This window comes from Amphiura filiformis, chromosome 5 (genome assembly GCF_039555335.1).
Source record: "Amphiura filiformis chromosome 5, Afil_fr2py, whole genome shotgun sequence".
Lineage (NCBI taxonomy): Eukaryota > Metazoa > Echinodermata > Ophiuroidea > Amphilepidida > Amphiuridae > Amphiura > Amphiura filiformis.
Genome location: NC_092632.1, coordinates 77,109,665 through 77,126,523, shown reverse-complemented (window position 1 = coordinate 77,126,523; position 16,859 = coordinate 77,109,665). Strand labels below are relative to the sequence as shown.

The window sequence follows — 16,859 nt, the reverse complement described above, 5'->3', positions numbered from 1 at the left end:
ACACAATTTGGCCCATTTTGGGACATTCAGGCGAGCATACTTTTCCTCATAACATTGCCAATTATAGGCCTACATACATGATTGACCCTCATTTTTTAAGTTAAATGATTCTCTTTTTAAAGGGGGTAACCCTATTGGTTTTGGATATGGATTGTCTTTAAAATTACATAATAATATCAAATATCTCCCCTTTATGCTGCTTTGTGAAAAAAGCGAGAGCATTTTCAGCGTAAATGTGAATAAATAGCCAAATTTGCAATCCAATACCTTGTATACGTGAATTGCATTCTGGGTAGGCATGCAACAACAACAATACCAGTTAGTATGACGAATGCTGACATGCTGCAATGCCCGGCCCGTATTGAACGGAAAATATTTGTTTTTTTTTTGTTTTTTCGTAAAAAAAAAGAAAAAAAGGAAACAAAATATATTTCCCCTTGCAATATGTACATTTCAAATTAATATAAAAAAGTTTGGGTTAAAATGGAGAGGAAAAAAACCTTCCGATACTGGGTTTTGAACCGGGTACCTCTTGGGTAAAAGAACGGCGTGCTAGCCAATTGAGCTATTTCACCAACTGAAATAATCAAGGAATTGTTTTAATTATATACGGCGGACCGTCTCCTCAGCACTTAGCGTGGTTCGCTTTTTCTCTTCCCATGATCCAAGTAATTTTTATTGTTTACAAACTGGTATACCTGTAAAACCGCTGTGATTCATGATTTCTCGAAATACATCGACTTGGGCGTCAAATTTCAGGATAGTATTGAGAAAAATAGTATCTATTATGTGATACCAAAACCTCATCAACAATGAAAAAAATCGGGGGGATGATGCTGTCGATCGGGTCACGGACCTTTAATGAAAGCAATTTTAGATGAATTTATTAAATTTCAAAATTTTATGAACATGCCTACCTAAAACATTGCATAGATGGAAGGTTTACTAAGAATTATAGTACCATGCTATTTGAAAGGGCCTTGTTACTTTTTAAAAAAATTGATGAGAGTAAAAGCTCCCAGATCTTACTTGATTAGCCACAAGAGATCATTTCTCCCAATTATCTGCCAACATATGGAATGGTTGCTTTGAACCATGATATGCAGAACTTCAAGCAGGAGTTAGTCTGACTGCTATCTTGGCGATACCACATGTACCTAATATAGCAATAGATAACTGCTACTATAGAAAAATTATCAAATTCGTGGACATCGTGGAACATTCAACTACGCTTGTTACTCCGCGACTAATCATGCTAACTACACGCCGCATTACAACGCTACTTCTGGCGTCCATATTAGCGAGGCTATCTGCGTACAACTGCTTACTACGCACAGCCACGCAAAGAGTATGTTCCACGATGTCCACGAATTTGATAATTTTTCTATAATGCCTTGATGTAAAAAATATACAGTCTGTTCTCTTTGAAGTACAAAGTAAGGTACGCACACTTTGCATACACGCATCGTACGTCGTGTATTAAGGCACTCATGCATTTGTGTGCTACTAGCAGCGTGTTAATTCCTTTTGACATTACGGCGCACCGAAAGTGCGTAATTTACTGCGTACTTTACTTCGTACTTCAAAGTGGACAAACTGTAGAGCTATTTTCTTTCATTTACCAAATTTTTTCTGCTCCAGAAGCAAAAAGAAATCTTTTAGAATTTCCAATATTGCAGGGGATAAAAAATCAAAATTTGTCAGAAATGTTACATTGCTGCTTTATTCTATGACTTACAAATAATTTTGGTGTATTTCTTGTTTTGTTTTCTTCCATTTGTAGCTCCTGGTTGATATGGTTGGTGCAGATGATCCAGCATTACAAGAAGCAGCAGCAGGGTGCATAGGAAATATTAGACGTCTTGCACTGGCCAATGAGAAGGCTAGATCCAAGTAATCACACAAATCCCAACTTCAGACATACCATATTGTATATTCAGTTGAGATGAGTGTGTACAGAGAGGACTGGGTAATAATTATAGCAATAACTTTGCACAATGGTTTCTGACCACACATCAAAAGCAATTTTTGCAATGCCATATAACTTTTAAAACGGAGGAAAACTTATTTTGTTACTATATTTATTTATGTATTTTTTTTGTTAATGGAAATTATCTTTTGAGTTAATGTCCATTGATAAATTTGCATCTTATTTAGTATTTGTTGGAGATTCATATTTAATATATAGCATTTTAATTTTCTGCTAACATTAAAAGAGGTGTCAAAGTTATAATATATTTCAGAACTTTTGCATTGAGAATTAAATGTCTCTTTAAAAAAAAAAAATGGTAAAATAGTCCTGTTACTTAAAAGTAACAGGACTATCCTACCATTTTTTCATTTGAAAGATGTCAGGATGTGGGTGGGGGTTGCTTGAAAAGTAATACTTTTTGTTGAGTGGTTAAGTGAAATATGTTTATCTTCCGTCCATATTGTTAGTGATTTTTGGGTTGTTTTCCATCCTAGCAAATATAATCCAAACATTTTTTTCATTTGAAGGACATCAGGATATGGGTGGGGCTACTTGAAAAGTAATTCATTTTATGAAGTTATTAGGTGAAACATGTTTATCTTCCGTCCATATATTTGTGACACGATCTAGTCCATGGGGGCCAAATTTGAAATTGAGATAAAGGCAAACATATGGAGTAAAAAACAATAAAATACATAAGAAAATACACATCACAAAACATCAGACCTTTGGTGTTTCAGTATAATGATAGCCTAATGTTTGTATAAGGTAATAATTATTAACTCAGTTTTCAAAAATGCCTTCTTTGGCCCCCATGGAGCAGATCGTGTCACATTTGTTTGTTATTTTAGGGCTGCTTTCTAGCAAAAATCCATCCAAGCTACATGCTTCCATTACAGGCAACATTGCTAAACTTAAACTGCAGTATTTTGTTGTGTTGAGTATTGAAATATGATTATCTTCCGTCCATATTGTGTGTGATTTTGGGGTTGTTTTCCATCCTAGCTATATAATATAATCCGTCCAAGCTATATGCTTCCTTCCAAAAATAACAAGCAGTAAAACACATCTGTATTTGAAGCCAACATTGATAAACTGCAGTACTTCTGGAGATAGTAATTGCTGGTATTTGCAATTGTGAAATAAAGAAGTCTCACATAGAGCCATTTATTATCTCGCTTCATACTTAGGGCTTCATATAGCATTGTGGTGAGAATATAAAAAATAAATGAATTAATTGTCAAGACAATTATTGAATTATATAATTTCAACTCTTTGAAATTTTTGTAAAGATATATAAGAAAACATAGAGTAATATTCATGTCATACCTTGTTGGAGCAATTACAACTCCAGTAATGTATTTTACTGTAGTGGCTGTTAGTCAATGAATTTGGCATAGACTACAGACTATTCACAAACAGTTCCCATGCTTTGTATGCTGTGAATTCGCGCATATTCATGAGGGCCGATTGTTTGATCATGCATGTCTCACAATCACGCCAGTGTTGTGTGCCTACGTGTATGCGATATAGACCATTCAATGTCGCATTTCATGGAACAATCACTCTTCATCAGGTGATGCTGGGACTTTACCTGTTTGTGGTTAGTCTGCATCTCTTTAGTCCATGGAATTTGTATTCCTGTATGTTGTATATTTGACTTGTATATACAGTTTGTAAATAAAATATCTTCCAATACACTGTAGGCAATTGAGTCACCTTGTACCTTATAATGGAATTCTCACATTTTCTAAAATGGAACAGGTATAAACAGGGGGTAGGGGGCATTCTCCCCAATCTTGAGCTTCCCCTAGTAGTCAAAATAAGACATCAGGGAATTATCCAATATAGGGGCACAGCAAAAAATGGCTCAATTTTTCAAACCCCCTGATATTTACTTTCCCCTCTCCCAATTTCCCCAGTAAATTATTCTAGCACTGCCACTGAATATTGGGGTTGTCTAAGTTGCAATTCACAGCATCGGAAATGTAATCCAAATATTTTCAATGATATTGATTCAGTGATGTCCAGTCCAGTGGCGGCAAATATCAAAATTGATGTCAGGATATTGGAGGCATTAATTACCGAGTACAGAAAACAAATCAGAAAACAAATTTAGAAACTTGGGTTCTTTTGTGGCCAGGGTTCCCCAAACAATATGATTAGTCTAGTGGTAGTGTGCTAAAAAATGACATTTTAAGAAACTTGCATTATTGAGAAAGTTACATTACACATGCCCATTCAAAAAAATGTGTATATTTTAATGGCTCCATACTCGCAAACAGGCCCATATATATGCAGGATGTTTTTTTTTGGGGGGGTGGATGCGGGACCATTTTAGAATGAGAAGTGCGCATAAGTGAACTTAATGGATTGGATAGAGATGTTTGTACAGCATCATTTGTGGGACCCAAGACCACATCAGACATCAAATTGCATTCTGATACAAGAAATGTCATCTTGACAGTGGCAGCGCCATGGGGGGGCAAATGCTCCCCAGTCAGAACTCTTTCCCCCCTGTTGGCCCCCAGTAAAAACCCAAAATGTCCACTTTTTACAGCATTTTTGCACAAAATTTGTTGATTTTCCCCCCCTGAAATTCACTTTGCCCCCGAAAAAATTCCTTGTGCTGCCACTGCCTTTTGATATCAAATGATTTTGATTTTATAAATCTTATGATATGTAGCTGGGGCTGGGAGGAAAAGCCGACCATCATTTGAAAATTTTGACCTTTCGTATTGAAGATAAACCTTTTTTTTCCAAAAGACCTAAAAAAAGGACTTTTGGGAAACAAATGTTGAGCTTTCCTCCCACCTACATACACTTCAAGTACAGTTTTCTTTAGGACTCTTTTAAAAATGTCAAAAACATCGATTTTTAATAATTTGCCATAAAATTTGTATTATATGATGAATTTCAAAAAATCAAAATTATTTGATTTCAGAAGGACATTACTCTTATTCAGAATACAATTTGGTGCGTATGATGTGCAAACATCGCTATCCGAGCCCTTAAAATTGCCCTATTTGAACTTATGGAACACCTTATCACCAAAAAAGTAGACATCAAGTGTGTTTTCTCCCACATGTGGAGGGAGGTGCTACTACATCCCCAATTGCCCCTCCCCCTGCATACAAGCCTGCTTGCAAAGCCTTTTATAAAGATGTGGTTTTTGAGTGACGGGGATGTTGAAAAGGAGAGCCCAAAATAAGCTACCATACTACTTTGCAGAAGTTTTGCCCCCCCACACCCTGTGGGGCGCTGGCTGCCCTGATATGTACGATTTTAGCCCTTTCTTGTATTTTTAGCCCATTTTTCCCCTTTAATAAAATTGTCTTGCCCCCCCCCCCCTTTGCCCACCCCCTGAAAAAAGTGCTGTTTGGCAAACTGAAAGTTACACTTACACCAGACTACTCTGCTAATGAACGGTCCGTAACTCGTATCTATATTTCCATAGGACTTGCGGTACTCACTTGAGGCTATGAAGTTTTGGGCGTTCCCCCTCCCAAGAAATGATACACCTTACATCAAGCCTCAGAATCTTTTTTATAAAACCCATACCATATTCCTCTTGTGTGCCAGCTTTAATATGTAAGAGAGCAAATAAATAAAAAGTGTGAACAAGTAAAATAACAAAGAGACAAAAAAAGGAAGAAATAAAGAAAGGATGGTCTATACAATCCTCCCCCAATGTTGATAGCTTCATGTGGGTTTCTGACCAAATTAACCTCATATTTGGCCATTTTAGGCACAAAAGTGCAATTTTTTGCGTGCTTCGTGAGAATTTTTCCACTTTTTCACTATATTTCAACAGTTTAGCTACAAAATGGCAAATTTTTCGTGCACTTAACGCCCAATTGTAGTATTGTACTATAAATTTATTCTGTCGCTAAAAGGTGCTGGATTCACTATACCCGGCCTTCAGACACTCCCATATATTGATAAGCTTAGTCACACTGTGTACAACTGAACACAAAATATTTACTACAAGGTGAGACACACTGTGTACAATTGTACACACCATTTAAAAAAAAATTCTACACCACATATGTTTGAAGCATTTGATCAAAAATAGTGTTCCATGTTTCTACAGGTCTTACACTAACCCCCTGACTAGAATTTAGCTTGTCCACAATGATATTTCATATAAAATTAAAAAGGGAAAGTACCCGTCTTCTGGCAACGTGCTGCAGTGGGTGATGCCCTCTTAGATTATGAAAAGTGACATTCAGTTAGGCGAGGGCGCTCTGCACTGGAGGATAGCATATGAATACACAATTGTGCACATGGTGTTTGTTTGCAGTAATATGCTTCCCCTGGTATACAGGGAGCAATAGAAGTCCATGTGTACAATAATGTACACAGTATGTACGAAGGGGATACTTCAAGACATTTTTTCCAACCCCATCCCCCCAATGTCAAAAAGAAATCTACGCCACTGAAACAAATACATGTCACATACATAAATAAACAAACACAATTATAACTGAATAATGAATAAATAACTTGATAACTAATTGAATCATTCAATCAAATAATAAACAAACAAAATAAAATAATGAATTAATAATTATTTTAATTTTTAATTAATTAATGATTAATAAATGAATATGAATGAATGCAATGAATCAAGAAAGAAAGGAATAAATATATACCCCAACAGACAAACACCAAAACAAAATAATAAATGAATAAATAATAAACTAAAAAGCAGTGAATAAACAAACATAAAATAATAAATAAATAATGAATCAAATAAATACATAATAAACCAGTAGACCTATGTAAATAAACTTAGATAAATCATAAATGCATGACAAAAATTAATAATAATGAACAAATCAATCAACCTATACATAATAAATAAGGGGCTATCATATTCTTCGGCAGGGGGTCCCAAATATATGGGGGTCATAATTTTTTGGAAAGAAAAATAGGGGGTCATAAAATTTTTGATGACCAAAATGTAGGGAGTCACCGTAAGATGACCACAGATAGTAGGCCTACTGTGTTTATTTTATTCAAAAAAACCGATTTCAATACAATTTTAGCCTGTTTAGGGGTAAGGTGTATCGGTTGGGGGGGTCATAAAATTTTTGTTGCCGAAATAGGGGGTCACAATTTTATTGACTCCAACTTTTTGTAAATTTTGGACCCCAGCCCCTCCCTCCTGAAGAAAATGATAAAAAACAAATAAAATAATAATCAAATATATGATAAACAAACAAACAACAAATGAATGAATCGATCTCGGGATCGATCTATAAACCAAGATGTCTTTCCATCACAATAATTTTAGAAACAAAAGAAGGAAGCAAAATAGAAAAAACAAGAAATGTCTTTAAAAAAGACAATGCCTCAAGAGATTCCAGCGGGCACCATTTGTTATTAGCTTATAAGAGATACTTGAAATGCTAGCTTTAAGCCATCTTGCAATGGTAATAATTCTGTTGTATTTAATGTAGGAATACCTGCATGCCGGGTGGTAGTCCGAATAATCAGTCCCAAAACAAAATAGGCCTAGGCCCTATTCATTTACTGACATGATCGATGGACCCTGCATTTTCAATACATTGATGCTGTAGCCTTCAGTACTGAGGCTACACACAAGGAAACTAGGCTATAATCACGTATCATGAGCCCCGGATGCTTATATATAATAGAGGGCCTCCTTCAACTCCCAACTTGTGACCACAGAAATAGCTTAATAACTGTATAAAAAAAAAAAAAAAATTGAAATTTGGACACCAGAAACTTAAGGTTGAAAGTCAAAAAGTGTCAATTGGTACACCTTTATACAGCAGAAGTTATCATACAGTGATAGTAAGATTTTTCAAATAAAATCTCTTTTCTGTAAAATTGATTGCTGTGCTGAAAAATGTTGCATAATGGGTACTTGCTTTTTTGTACAGGTATTCATTGTAAGGTACCATCAATGATGGTCACAGAATTGGGAAAATACATTTGCCCAAGTTAAATAATCACCTTTCTAAACAAAACAATTTCAATGTGAAATATCCTACTTGCAGGGTTGTCACCAGGACCAAAAAAGTACTAAAAAGGCTACTTGAAATTTGATGATCATACCTAGCATAGGCCTAGGACAGGCCTAGGCAAAAAACCCTTTTTTCTAATAATTTCTCCATAAGCGTCATTTATGTCGACAAATTGTTCACATATCCACAGCAGGGTTGCAAATATACCGTACCATATGTCACTCAGAGTGCGACAATTTGTACAGATAAATTTATCACAACAGGTAATTTGGCCATTCGTCTGCATATTACTAAAAATAACGTCATTTATGTCGACAAATTGTTCGCAAATCCACCGGTTAGTTTTAAGGATATAATATATGGCATAAAATATGACAAATCATCAAAATAAATTTATAATGAATGCTTTTGTGGATATTTGCTAATACAATATATACATCTGACATGTGTAGATGATTTATGTCTCCAGTAGGAATTCGGCTGAGGGAATTCCAATTGAATGAACTTTCAATAGCGTGATTTAATTTTTGCGTACACTGCGCGATATCGCCAGCGTAATGCGATTGTGTGTGAGTATCGCGGAAGTGAATCCAACCATGCCAACGCACTCATAGACATACCACCTAGACCTATGATAGGGATGTTCATAAAATTTTGAAGTTCAATATTTTTAGCTGAAAGTTCTTTCATTTGAAAGAGAATTAAATTACCTAAACAATAAGGGGTCAATCATGTTTCTAGTGCATATACTTTTGAAGTTACAGACAAAAATAGTGACATCAAATTGAGATGAGTGCCCATCCCTAACCAGGGCAGTAGGTGAAGCCACGTATCCAAGGTGATTTTGGTCGGTTGGTCGGACGCGGAGAAAAAAAGCGTTCATATCTGGAGAGAAAGACGCGCTTTGCGTGATTGCTGCGCCATTATCACTCGTGTCAAATGCAACATGTTCTGTACACGCGACTGGAGAGAAAGGCGGCTGGTTTGTGTGATTCCAGCGCCATTATCGCTCGCATCAAATACAACATGTTCCGTAGAGCGAACATATCTGCTTGCTTGCGCCCAGGTATGCGTCCGTGTCAAAGTCGTTGCTAAGCAGTGTCCGCTTCACTCACGCGAGTCAAAGTCACTGGTCTAGGTGCTCGTTTGTCTGGGAATGCACTCGTGATTGGTTAGCATTGTATCCAAGGTCGTGCGTTAAGGTTAGTAGTTTGAAATCGCGATATACGATCGCGGTTGGATCGAAAGTGCAGCTGTTGAAACCTGCGTTCATTCAAAAGTCTCAGCCTCCTGTTGTAGTAAGTAGGTATGCCAGGTGAATTCAAATTTGCCATCAAACTGCATCATTTTATATATCAAATTAAAGCCCTTGAGTAAAGAAAGCCAAAACTGGAAACCTTTTTTTCATAGCACTTTCCATAGTAAAGTTACACTTGTTCTCATTGCTTAGGCCTACCCGGGGGTACCTGTATTTTCCCCGGTATTTTCACATCATATTCTGTGGTCAAAATGATTACAAATGTGTAAATTTGCAATCATTTCGTCGTGTGTACCGCGATACTCTCGAAGAGAGGAATGTACTCACCGGTAGAAGAAGAAGAAGAACGTTGTGAGTGCTACTACTTCAATAGTGAAACAGTTGACGCGAATTTCTCCAACATGTCGAATGCCAATTTATGCACCCTTATCAGCAAAAATACAGCTGATTTAGCCAAAGTGAACATGAAGTCATCGGTTATAATATTTTCCTAGTATATTGAGCTAACACCACAGCTACTTGGTTTTTACAATATACTAGTATTAAAATAAAGAAAATCAGTAAAGCTTAACCCATCGAGCGATGCTTTAAAACCGGAGACAGCCTGAGACGATTTTTAGGGAGACCGGGGCAAAGTGGAACACATTTTTTTTGTGGCCCAATCAGGATTACGAAGGAAGGCAAGGCAAAATTTAAGGTTTACAAGATACATATTTGGTGCATACGCACCAATATGAACCTCGCGCCAATCGGGCCGTCTTCACGTACCAGAGGTAAAGTTTGACATATCGCACGACTCTGGGATATTTGGTTAAAAAGGATAGAGGGTTAAGTGCACAAAGTACAAAAAAGTAACTATATCTCATTAACAATGATCCTATAGATATGCGACCACTGACTTTTTTGTTCCTTATGACCAGAGGAAAAGTTTGACATATCGCACAACTCTGTGGTATATTTGGTTAACAAGATAGAGGGTTAAATGCACAAAGTAGAAAAAAGTGACTATATCTCATTAACCAATAATCCTACAGATATGCGACCACTGACTTTTTTGTTCCTTATGACCAGCGGAAAAGTATGACATATCGCACGACTCTGTGGTATATTTGGTTAAAAAGATAGAGGGCTAAATGCACAAAGTAGAAAAAAGTGACTATATCTCATAAACCAATGATCCTACAGAAATGCGACCAATGACTTTTTTGTTCCTTATGACCAGAGGAAAAGTTTGACATATCGCACGACTCTGTGGTATATTTGGTTAAAAAGATAGAGGGTTAAATGCACAAAGTAGAAAAAAGTGACTATATCTCATCAACCAATGATCCTACAGATATGCGACCACTGACTTTTTTGTTCCTTATGACCAGCGGAAAAGTATGACATATCGCACGACTCTGTGGTATATTTGGTTAAAAAGATAGAGGGCTAAATGCACAAAGTAGAAAAAGTGACTATATCTCATAAACCAATGATCCTACAGAAATGCGACCACTGACTTTTTTGTTCCTTATGACCAGAGGAAAAGTTTGACATATCGCACGACTCTGTGGTATATTTGGTTAAAAAGATAGAGGTTAAATGCACAAAGTAGAAAAAGTGACTATATCTCGTTAACCAATGATCCTACAGATATGCGACCACTGACTTTTTTGTTCCTTATGACCAGAGGAAAAGTATGACATATCGCACGACTCTGTGGTATATTTGGTTAAAAAGATAGAGGGCTAAATGCACAAAGTAGAAAAAGTGACTATATCTCATAAACCAATGATCCTACAGAAATGCGACCACTGACTTTTTTGTTCCTTATGACCAGAGGAAAAGTTTGACATATGGCACGACTCTGTGGTATATTTGGTTAAAAAGATAGAGGGTTAAATGCACAAAGTAGAAAAAGTGACTATATCTCGTTAACCAATGATCCTACAGATATGCGACCACTGACTTTTTTGTTCCTTATGACCAGAGGAAAAGTATGACATATCGCACGACTCTGTGGTATATTTGGTTAACAAGATAGAGGGTTAAATGCACAAAGTAGAAAAAAGTGACTATATCTCATCAACCAATGATCCTACAGAGATGTGACCACTGACTTTTTTGTTCTTTATGACCAGAGGAAAAGTTTGACATATCGCACGACTCTGTGGGATATTTGGTTAAAAAGATAGAGGGTTAAGTACACAAAGTACAAAAAGGATGCAGCCAAAGATAGGAGCTTGTAGTCACCTGCTCCGCAGCCGACTGATGATTCCGCTTTGCCCCGTGTTCCACTTTGCCCCGATCTCCCCTAAACATTCGTCTCAGGCTGAACTATTTAGCTACCGTTCACAAAAAATTCGACATTTTTGTAAGACGCGGGGTGCAGGCCCTTTAAATATCCCTAAAATCCTTCACAGATACCTTATTTCACATTAACTTCTTTAAAACACTAAAAACTTTACACATTCAAAGCTTTATATTCTTTTCAAAGTCCAGAATCAAGTCAAACATTTTTATAATCACTCTTCAAGGCAAACATTTTACTACAACCCCGTATAAAGAATTTATGACCGTCCCTGTCATTTTTTTTTCTAATGCATAATTCATTAGCCCGAAATGCAGACTCATTGAGCATTTTGTACTGTAAGAACTTCGTGGCAACATGGAAAACGTAGCCCAAATGTACTTGACAGAATGATTTGTCATGGCAATCCGGCCATTATTTCGCCCAATAGTCGTGTTTCATGTTCCAATTCGAATACATACTGCTTTCGGCAGAAAAACCAAAATATTGCGAAATCTCCAAAAATCGATGAGGGTGGGGATGATATACATGTTATTTATTTTACTTGGCCAAACACCAAATCAATAAAAACAAGAAATGTCTTTAAAAAAGACAGTGCCTCCAAGATACCAGTGGGCAGCTTTTGTTATTAGTTAAGGAGACACTTATAATGCTAGCTTTAAGGTAACGCTATTGGATATAGATTTTTGTCTGATTGAAATATGTGAGCCCATTCTCTCCTGATTACAAAACTGAAAATGTTTATTTTAATCGGATATTCGGTTACCAAAATATGGCCTGTCAAAATGGCACGTAACCAAGAAGTTGGCAACAACTTTCTTTTATTTTTGTTATGCAATGTTGTCAGGTAGGCCTTATTTTCTAATTATATATGCAAGAATTATACAAAGTAAAATGTTCAGATCGGCTACAAAATAAAATGGATGCCTTTGGCAAATTTCCATTTGCATAATTAATTAGGGCCCTAATCAACTTTTTCTAATAAGTGGCCCTAATTAATTATGCAAATTGAAATTTGCCAAAACGCAACCGTAATTTTGTAGTATAGTGTGTGTTCTACCCATGTCCTACCATGCCTCAGTACCATAGCTCTTTTAATTGTATCTGATTATCTGAAATCTTTACTTTGCATAATTAATGCATGAATTAGAAAATCATCTGGCAACTGGACTTGTCAAAAATATAGAAAATAAAAAGAAAGTTGTTGCCAATTTTTTGTTTTGGTTTCGCGCCATTTTGACAGGCCATATCTCAAGAACCGAATGTAATCTACAGGGCATAAGTTTTAACATACTATAGTATTATTTAAATAGAAAGAAAATCAAAATTTGTGCATTAGCCAATAGGGCCACGGTCACCTAAAGCCATCTTGCAATCTTGCAGATAATTCTGATGTATGAAATAAGACCTTCAAACTTTCAGATATGAAGAGTTCCAGATGCAGACAGCCGTTTCTGTTTTTTAAATATAGGCCTAAGTTGTATCAAGAGTCATTTCTTGTGGATTTTTTGACTGAAAATTACGATTGTAACGTTTCAGAGTAACACATTTTTGTATCAGATTCTTTTATGCTTGTTTATTATATTTTGTATTCAGGACTAAAATAATATTAATATTATTATATTTAGGGGGAGTCTTTTCATAGGCCATTACTTTTTTTTGTATATGTGTAATTGAATAAAAATCAAAAACATTATTGTTTTGTTTTCTTTCCTTCATTTGTGCTTTGTTTTGCATCGAAAGGGCCAATATCAACACCTTGTTTGTAAGAAGTATTGTGTGGGGAAAAATAATTCTTGCATTTTATTTTATAAACAAAAAGCAAATTTCTCAGTCATAGTCTTGAAACGGTCATGGGTATATGCATGCAAAAATATTGCAACAGTACTCAGTAGAATGTAAAAAACTGACATAGGCCTACATACCACCAACATGACCAACCACGCATGGGAATTGGGGAAGCAAATACTTTAAAACGAATTATTCCGAATTATATCAACGCAATAAAATTGCAATACTTTATTACAGCAATGAAGCCGGCCATAGGCGCGGCTAGGCGTATCATACCATACATTGCAAACATCATCATGATCATGACATGCCGTGTGTACGTTGAACACGGCACTACAGCACATACAGGTTGAGTCAAAAAGAAGTAAACTCATATTTGAGGGGCTGTGACTCAATATCTGTAAAGAATTTGCTAAAAATGAAAATACCAATGGAAAGAGCAAAGTCTACACGTCTAAATAAAAGAAAGAATTGTTGCAATTGCTCACAGCAAACTCAAGTTATACTCATTTGAATACAACCACCCATTTTTGTAGCTGCACATGGTTTCACTTCCCAAGTAGGGGGCCTACCTATTATATTGATTGGTAAGGCGCGATATTCATATGCAAATAAAGTTCTGTGGCCCAGGTGTGGTTTCGATCAATAATATCTACATGTTAAAGGGCTCTTCTCAATAACGAATTTGACCTCATTGCACAACATTATAATAAAACGGACCAAATGACAACATGGCATCACAATTTACCGCACGGGAGTGCACGTGTCTGTCGACGATGTATCATGAAACTAAGAGTCCCACTGAAGTTCAGCGTCTTTTTCGTCCCCAATTTCCTACAGCTAATCGGGTTTTATTGTAAGGGAACAGTATATATAAGAATGTGAACAAGCTCATTGTGCATGGGACACTAAGGAACAGATAGCCGGAAGCTTCAGGCATACCACGAACTGCTAGATCACAAGTGAACATTGCTAGAGTTAGACATGCGTTACAGCAAGACCAAAGATCAGCTCAATCCTTTACCCAACATTCCCCAATCAAGCTTCTGCCGGATCGTTCGTAAAGACTTGAATTGGTATCCCTACAAACTATAGTACCGTCATGGACTTTGTTGAATATTAATTAAAAGCAAAAGTTGTCTTTTCAACAATAAATCAATCAGCCGTGTGCAGCTACAAAAATGGGTGGTTGTATTCAAATGAGTATAACTTTAGGTTGCTGTAAGCAATTGCAACAATTCTTTTATCTATTTAGACGTGTAGAATTTGTTCTTTTCAGTGGTATTTTTATTTTTAGCAGATTCTCTGCAGATCTCGAGTTACAGCCCCTCAAACATGAGTTTACTTCTTTTTGACTCAGCCTGTACATCTCGTATGCAGAGAAATCAAATAGCTAGCCGGTCTTTTCAACCCCATCATTTCAACCTATTATTAGGGATGACCAATGAACCATCAACTTGATTAGAACACTCCCATAGACATGCATGGAGCTCAACTGTGCACTGCTTGCACATACATTTCTAAATTGATCTCATTCTTTTATTTTTCAATATTTTTCTGTAAAATTTGGGGAAGTTACTGCCAATTATATTTTGTAACTATCTTGCAAATTACAGCAACATAACTTATTTTGTTTTTCTGTAAGTGCGAGTCAAAATTGGTCCATCGCCACAGTGCGCTTAATTGCCAGTGGCTGAGTTTAGCACTGCTCAAGAATGGCACAAAATATTCAAATCAGTAAGATCAGGTGAAAAACGTGGCCTACTGAGCTGTAATTTGGCAGAGTTGCCAGTAATACCTCTATCATACCCTCTGTAAAAAGGTTTAAAAATTGAACAAGTAGATCTCGAGTTACAAATTAAATCACCAGCTTTCCTTTGGAATTTTTATATTCCTTTCAAATCATGTTAAGAAGACACCTTTCTGAACATAAATGTGAAGTTTCGTGCTCATTCGATGTATTGTTCACCTGATCTTAACCCTAAACGTTTTCTTATATTTAGGCCTATAACATCTACAACTTGCTGCTGGCTATACCTTGTTTAGGACTTTCAAAAGAAGTACCTGAATGTGCAACCATAACTGTTTCAAAATAGCCCGCGATAGTCATGCAGGTAACTCCGAGGTCAAGCATTGAATTGGTTTGAACAAAGATACTCATACTGAATGTATTGAGTGCTACTTTGGTTTGAATGAGGAATACTACAGGAATACACATGAGCATGATGAGGATAATCTCTATTGTTGTGAATGAGTCAATGACCTTCAAAACTTAAGATTTTGTTTACATACACCTACTAATTGGTCATATTAAACCCAATAACATTGAAATTCTTGGTTGTGAAAAAAAAGTTCACCTACTTAGTGCAATTTTGATTTTGTGCCATATCGGCTATCTTGGATGATTTTTGGCAAATGTCCTCTAAATGCATGATTTCAATGCCTTGGTTTGAAAAAATAAGTTATGCCAGTGACTAGTTAAGTGCCATTTCATAAGAAACCCCTTTGATACTTTCACAATATGCTAGTTTCATGTTTGCAAATATGTTAAAATAAAGAAATATATAAAGGTAAATATATGCTTATGCCAATTTTGCTCCCAACTGCTATTTTTGGACCTTGTCATTTTATTTCGTTCCAATGACCGGTCAGAATGGGAAACTTTGATAATTCATAATTCGAAAAGTTTTTGACCGATTTTGACCATTTAACCACCAAAATACTTCTGTTGATTAGTGCTACTCAGAAAACAATCTTTTGTAGCAATAGGGTCAACATGAAATTTTGATGGTTATCCCTACTATTATTATGATGTAGACACGCATGCACGATGATTGCGGCCTGAACTTGATAGACCCGCACCATTGGCGCCACGTGCTAGGTGTTTCTAGAATCCCTATAGAATAAGATTAATTTTAATGCTAATTTATTACACATGCCGAGGAAGCATGATTACCTTTTTGAACCGGCATTCGGAAATGGCGATAGGCGAATTTATGTATGGCGCAGAGAGGTGGGGGATATATATTGGGCTCTCGATATTGGGCGGAAATTAGAGTACTTGTCAGAATATAAATTTGTACAATCGGCCTACATGCCGCGCAATGTGCGGCATTTTAGGTGTCAATTTCAAATCAAACTACCTCCTGGCGGAGGCAGAATTACTTTCAAACTCGATGAATGACAGCTCTATGCCATGGTATTGCAGTAAAAAACACAAGGCTGACATTTTATTTACACTGAACGATGTGCAACAAATAATAAAATGTCAGCCTTATAGATATTACTTTGCACCAACTTCAAAATACTGAAAATGCATGAACGCTACGTTTCGGAATGTTTTTGCAAGCTTAAAATACTTTAAATGTGGGTCTTTGATGTTGCAAACTGAAACTGCTAAGGTTTGCCCTCCTTCATGCCTAGTGGCATAGTCTTTGGTAGTGGTGCTGGTGGCTGGAGGGAACACGCAGAGTAGAAATATATTGATCATCAGGTAAGCTTAAAATTTTATGCACACTGATTCACATTGCCATGGTTCCAGAGATTATG

At 36.4% G+C, this 16,859-nt stretch overlaps 2 protein-coding genes across 3 annotated transcripts in view; both read left to right on the top strand.

The window, feature by feature from the left end:
* LOC140153747 (outer dynein arm-docking complex subunit 2-like) overlaps positions 1 to 3,677 on the top strand; it is a 29,373-nt gene extending 25,696 nt beyond the window's left edge. For both annotated transcript variants that reach the window (XM_072176579.1, XM_072176580.1), the window contains exon 17: positions 1,784 to 3,677. In XM_072176579.1, coding sequence (XP_072032680.1) covers positions 1,784 to 1,897 — 114 coding nt within the window. In that variant the 3' untranslated portion in view covers positions 1,898 to 3,677. The remainder of the gene's footprint in view (positions 1 to 1,783) is intronic.
* A 12,940-nt stretch (positions 3,678 to 16,617) lies between these two features.
* LOC140151709 (uncharacterized) overlaps positions 16,618 to 16,859 on the top strand; it is a 32,988-nt gene continuing 32,746 nt past the window's right edge. Inside the window, exon 1 of the mRNA XM_072174046.1 lies at positions 16,618 to 16,803. The gene's annotated coding sequence lies outside the window, so the exon portion shown is untranslated. The remainder of the gene's footprint in view (positions 16,804 to 16,859) is intronic.